Source organism: Plectropomus leopardus, unplaced genomic scaffold (genome assembly GCF_008729295.1).
Source record: "Plectropomus leopardus isolate mb unplaced genomic scaffold, YSFRI_Pleo_2.0 unplaced_scaffold3795, whole genome shotgun sequence".
Lineage (NCBI taxonomy): Eukaryota > Metazoa > Chordata > Actinopteri > Perciformes > Serranidae > Plectropomus > Plectropomus leopardus.
This window is the reverse complement of record NW_024641516.1, coordinates 1-5,965: the sequence shown is the minus strand read 5'-3', so window position 1 is coordinate 5,965 and position 5,965 is coordinate 1. Positions and strand designations below refer to the sequence as shown.

Below are 5,965 nucleotides of genomic sequence, written 5' to 3'. Positions count from 1 at the left end.
AGCTTTATCAAAGAGGAGAGCCTGAGCCAGCCCTAACTATAAGCTTTGTCAAAGAGGAAAGTCTCAAGTCTACTCTTAAAAATGGTAACGTGTCTGCCTCGCTGACTGAAACTGGAAGGTGTTTCCATAAAAGAGGAGCGTGGTAGCTAAAGGCTCTGGCTCCCATCCTACTGTTGGAGACTTTAGGAACCACAGTAACTCTGTGTTTTCAGAGCGCAGCGCTCTTGAGGGTCGATAGGGAACTATGAGCTGCGACAGATAGGACGGAGCCTGACCATTCAACGCTTTCTCAGTAAGGAGGAGGATTTTAAATTTGTCAGTAAAATCTTAGTATTGATCTGGAGACGCTGACGTCTCTGGATATCTCACTCATCTGGTTGTTAAAGATCCTGTCAAACTATACAGGGCTCCTACAGTCATGGAAAACCTGGAAAAGTCATGGAATTTCACAATCATGTTTCCCAGGCCTGAAAAAGTCATGGTATGAGTCAAAATCATTGAACATTTTGGAAAAGTCATTGAATTATTGAGTGGTCATTCCAGAGCATGCACTGTCTTGAAAGTTTGATAAAAAGTGTATGAACCCTGTTCAAATGGACAGGAGCTCAGAGGAGAGCCGCTGCTCCTTCATGATTAGGAGGTTCAACATGTGATCTGGATCCTCCTGGTTCCTCCTGTTAGAGGAGGCCCTGAGGACCAGAACACCAGGAGGAATCATAGACCTCAACTGAGGGACACCTGGAAGACTTTGATCAGCCTGCTGATCAAAGTCTGGATAGATAATGGGTGGATGGATGAGGGATGGATGATGGATGGATGGATGGATGGATGATGGATGAAATCTGTGATGGAAACTCGTCTAATGAGTCGGCAGGAAGTCCTTCCTCCCTCCTCACCTCTTGTGATTGGCTGCTGTCTGTGTTTCAGGTGTGTGATGCGGCGGCTGCGTTGTGGTAGCCAGGAGTCGTTGCTAAGCACCGGCTGCGTGTCGTCTCTGGAGCTCAGAATGGACCAATCAGTGATCATCAAACCGGTTCACTCGTCCCTCCTGGGACAGGACTACTGCTTCGAGGTGACACACCCAACACGACCTCACGTTACCCTTCTGTGTGTCCCCGGTCATGACCTCTGACCCTGTGTTTTCTAGGTAACCACCACCACGGGAACAAAGTGCTTCTCATGTCGTTCAGCGGCAGAAAGAGATAAATGGATGGAGAACCTGAGACGAGCCGTTCACCCCAACAAGGACAACAGCAGGAGGCTGGAGAACGTCCTGACGGTGTGGGTGATCGAAGCCAAAGACCTGCCCGCCAAGAAACGGTAGGGGGCGCTACGCCCAGTCTGCCTCATAACATTTCGATCATTTAAAAAAAAAAAAAAAAAAAAAAAATCAGAAAAAAACATCACCAAGGATTTTTAAAGAAAGAAAAATGCTGAAAATGTATAAAGAAAAAAAAGGTCTTTTTTTAATGCTAAAAAATTTTACCCAAACAACATTGCCAACATTTTTTAAACAAATGAAATCAACTTTTTTTCCAATAAAAATCCCTGATTTCTTTGAAAGAAAAAGAATTCCCTTTTTTTTAATCACCAAAAAAATAAAAAGAAATAAATTGCCATTTTCTTTCTTTCAAAATCACCAATTTATTTCAAGGAAAAGAAATCACTTTTTTTTTTTAAATTGCCAAACAAATTCAATTTTAAATGTACTATTGCAAGCTGTGTAGCGACTGCAGTATTTGTACTTCAGGTACTTCTGCGAGCTGTGTCTGGATGACAGTCTGTACGCACGGACTTCATGTAAACTGAAGACGGACAACATATTTTGGGGTGAGCGTTTCGACTTCAGCAGCCTGCCGTCCATCAGCGCTGTCACGCTGCATCTCTACAAAGACACTGACAGGAAGAGGAAGAAGGACAAGAGCAGCTACGTCGGGCTGGTCAACATCCCTGTCGCCATGGTGACGGGCAGACAGCTGGTGGAGAAGTGGTACTCAGTGAGCACGCCCAGTACCAGCCGGGGTAGGCATTCCCAGCCAGTGAATCAAAACTCTCTGTGCAGTAAAAGTACAAACCGGAACCGTAAAGGTGCTTCAAGTGAGATGATGCTCCAGGTGAGATGATGCTCAGGTAACATTCAGGTGTTTCCTGTTTCAGGTAAGTCGTCGGTGCCGACAGTTCGGATCAAAGCTCGCTACCAGAGCATCGTCATCCTGCCAATGGAGCAGTACAAAGAGTTCGCCGAGTACATCAGTTCCAACTACCTGCTGCTCTGCAACACGCTGGAGGCCACCATCAGTCTGAGGGCCAAAGAGGAGCTTGCCGCCGCGCTCGTCCACATTCTGCACAGCACCGGGAAGGCCAAGGTAGCCCCGCCCACTACAATGACCCCACCCCCTACACCATCATGTTGTTCATGGAAATAGAAAAAAGGAACAACAACCCCCCCCCCCAAAAAAAACATTCCCTATACGAAGATCCAGCTCCACAGTCCGCCCCTCACGGCCGCCCCCTACAGAACCAGCCTTAAAGAGCCAGCCCCTACAGAACCAGCCTTAAAGAGCCAGCCCCTACAGAACCAGCCTTACAGAACCATCCCCACAGAACCAGCCCCTATAGAACCAGCCCCACAGTCAACCCCACAGAGCCAGCCCTGATTTGGTGATGTTGGTGTTTACAAAATGTAACTCGTGTTCATGAGGTTCCCACTGACGTCATGTGACCTCTGTCCATCCAGAGGGTTTAAATAAAGTTGCTCTTCCTGCAGGACTTCCTGACAGACCTGATGATGTCAGAGGTGGACCGTTGCCGTGACAATGACCAGCTGATCTTTCGAGAGAACACGCTGGCAACAAAAAGCATCGAAGAATACCTGAAGCTGATTGGACAGAAGTACCTGCAGGATGCACTCGGTACACACAACACTACACACAACACTACACAAAACACTGCACACTGCACTACACACTGTACACACATTGCACTACTACACACAACACTACACACTGTACATACACATACACACACATTTTAACACTGTGTGTGTGTGTGTGTGTATCTGTATGTATATCTGTTTGTGTGTGTGTGTGTTCAGGTGAGTTCATCAAAGCTCTGTATGAGTCTGATGAGAACTGTGAGGTCGACCCATCTCGCTGTGCGACCTCTGACCTCTCGGAGCATCAGGCAAACCTGAGGATGTGCTGCGAGCTCGCCTTCTGCAAGATCCTCGACTCCTACAGGTACACACACACATACACACACATACACACACTGATACACACACATACACACACTGATACACACTCAGAAACACGCTGATACACACACAGAAACACACACATACACAAACACAAACAGATACACACACTGATACAGCACAGATACACACAGGTACAAACACACTGATATACACAATAATACACACACAGGTACACACACTGATACACACAGGTACACACACAGATACAAACACAGGTACACACACTGATAGACTCACATATACACACATACATACACACACAAACAGGTACACACACTGACATACACACACAAATACACACAGAGTTAGGGCTGGGTGATAAACCGATAACAATATTAATCACGATATAACTTTTCCTCGATTGAAATATGAGACGTAGTCCATAAAATGTTAAAACGCATTCTAGTCATGTTTTGACAGACAACACGAACAGCCAATGGTAATAAGAATAGAGCCGCGGAGAACCAAATGCAGTGAAGGACTTTGACTGTAGAACAGCTGAGTGTTTGACAGCCACAGTGCTGAAACAGACACATCTGCAGAGGTGAAAGTGACTTCTTTAGACTTCTACAGACGACTTTGTGTTAGTCAGTCAGTCATTTTCTGTAACTGCTTGTCCTCGTAAGGGTCGCGGGGGGGCTGGAGCCAATCCCAGCTGTCATCGGGCAGAAGGCGGGCCAGACTATCGACACATATAGCCGACACATATAGACAGACAACCAAACACAGTCACAGTCACACCTAAGGGCAATTTAGAGTCACCAATCAACCTGAGCTGCAGGTCTTTGGACTGTGGGAGGAAGCGAAGAGAACCCACGCAGACACGGGGAGAACATGCAAACTCCACACAGAAGGGCCCCCGCCCGGACCAAACCTGCCCCCGCCCGGACCAAACCCTGTTCCAACCAGGGACCCTCTTGCTGTGAGGCAACAGTGCTAACCACAAAGCCACCGTGCCGCCCACTTTGTGTTAGTTTCAGCTTTAATCAGACTTTGGATGAATTATTTAGAAACAGCAGGACGCATCGCTCCGTGTCTCATCCGGCCGCTCACGCTGAGCTCTCATTATTATTACCAGGGGCAGATGTAATGTTTTGGGGGCCCGGGGCCACAAGCACATGAGCTTATTGTCAGCCTTTCTCTAACTGTGAATGTCGGCAGGCTGTTGGCAGCTATAGGAGAAGTAGGCCGACTCAAACGTTTTTAAAGTAAAATGTTCAATAAATGGTGATATGACAAATATACTGTAGAACAGCATCACCAGCTGGAGGACCTATTCTACTAAAACTCACAGAGGTCCAGGTACTAAAATGTCCTCCCAGCTGGTGATGCTGTTCTACAGTATATTTGTCATGTTCAATGTCTGACAGAAAATAAATATTTAACCTAAATGAACCTGATGATATCTTCATATCTCACTGAGGAGTCAAAGGAACCTTTAAGCTCCACAGAAACACTGATTTCATGGATATCCTGATATATATCGATATCAAATGATATGAAAAAAATTATCGTGATAAGACTTTTTCCATATTGCCCAGCCCTACACTGAGTTCACAGTGACATACACACACAAATACACAGAGTACACACTGAATACACACACAGATACACACTGACATACACACTAAAATACACTCAGGGTTCACAATGAAGTACACACTAAATACACACCAAAATACATACAAATACACGCAAATACACACAGAGTACAATCTGAAATACACAAACAAACCCTGTGCACACTACAATACACACTTAAATACATACCTAAATACACAAAGATTACACACAGGGCCCCACACGTCTCTAAGAGTTTAGGACATTTTTATTTTGAATATGACCCCCCCCACCCCCCACCCCAAAGGGTGTTCCCGCGGGAGCTGAAGGAGGTGTTTGCATCATGGCGACAAGAGTGCAGTAACCGGGGACGACCAGACATCAGTGAGCGGCTCATCAGCGCCTCATTGTTCCTGCGCTTCCTGTGTCCCGCCGTGATGTCACCGTCGCTGTTCGACCTGATGCAGGAGTACCCCGACGAGCGCTCAGCAAGGACGCTCACGCTCATTGCCAAGGTCATCCAGAACCTCGCAAACTTCAGCAAGTACGTATGCTCTTATTCTGAAGGAGCCGCAGGCTTCTATTCTGATGGAGCCACAGGGCTTTTAATGTGAAGGAGCTACAGGGCTTTTATTCTGGAGGAGCCGCAGGCTTTTATTCTGAAGGAGCTGCAGGTCTTTTATTCTGAAGGAGCTGCAGACTTTTCTCATGAAGGAGCTGCAGGGATTTTATTCAGGAGGAGCCACAGGGCTTTTATTTTGAGGGAGCTGCTGGGCTTTTACTGTGGAGCTATGTACCAGAGCTATGTTTTACCTGTGAGTCTCACCTGTACCCTGTGTGTCTGTCCTGTGCCCCCCCCCATATCTGTCCCCTGTGTCCCCTGTGCCCCGTGTCTGTCCCCTGTGTCTGTCCCTGTGTCCCCAGGTTTGGGACAAAGGAGGAGTACATGCTGTTCATGAATGACTTTGTGGAGCGTCAGTGGAGCAGCATGCAGCGTTTCCTGCAGGAGATCTCCAACCCTGACGGTCTGAACCACACGGCTGGCTTTGACGGATACATCGACCTCGGCAGGGAGCTGTCCTCACTGCACACGCTGCTAACCGAGCTCGACCAGGTAACTGCACACCTGCTGACCAGGTAACTGCA

At 47.1% G+C, this 5,965-nt stretch overlaps 1 protein-coding gene across 1 annotated transcript; it reads left to right on the top strand.

Annotated features, from left to right (window-relative positions):
• Nucleotides 1-928: 928 nt before the first annotated feature.
• On the top strand, nucleotides 929-5,960 carry LOC121938928 (disabled homolog 2-interacting protein-like). Its single transcript, XM_042482078.1, has 8 exons — nucleotides 929-1,072; nucleotides 1,148-1,320; nucleotides 1,751-2,022; nucleotides 2,158-2,366; nucleotides 2,768-2,912; nucleotides 3,095-3,239; nucleotides 5,127-5,363; nucleotides 5,744-5,960. Exons 1-8 carry the CDS (start codon nucleotides 935-937, stop codon nucleotides 5,958-5,960), a joined length of 1,536 nt encoding a protein of 511 aa, XP_042338012.1. The 5' UTR covers nucleotides 929-934.
• The last annotated feature ends 5 nt before the right edge of the window (nucleotides 5,961-5,965 follow it).

Excerpts from the sequence above, each read along its gene's own strand:
- LOC121938928 (XM_042482078.1), top strand. The coding sequence starts at position 935 with ATGCGGCGGCTGCGTTGTGGTAGCCAGGAGTCGTTGCTAAGCACCGGC. Across the intron at positions 1,073-1,147 it reads GACAGGACTACTGCTTCGAG|GTAACCACCACCACGGGAAC; the intron begins GTGACACACCCA and ends TGTGTTTTCTAG. Across the intron at positions 2,023-2,157 it reads CACGCCCAGTACCAGCCGGG|GTAAGTCGTCGGTGCCGACA; the intron begins GTAGGCATTCCC and ends TTCCTGTTTCAG.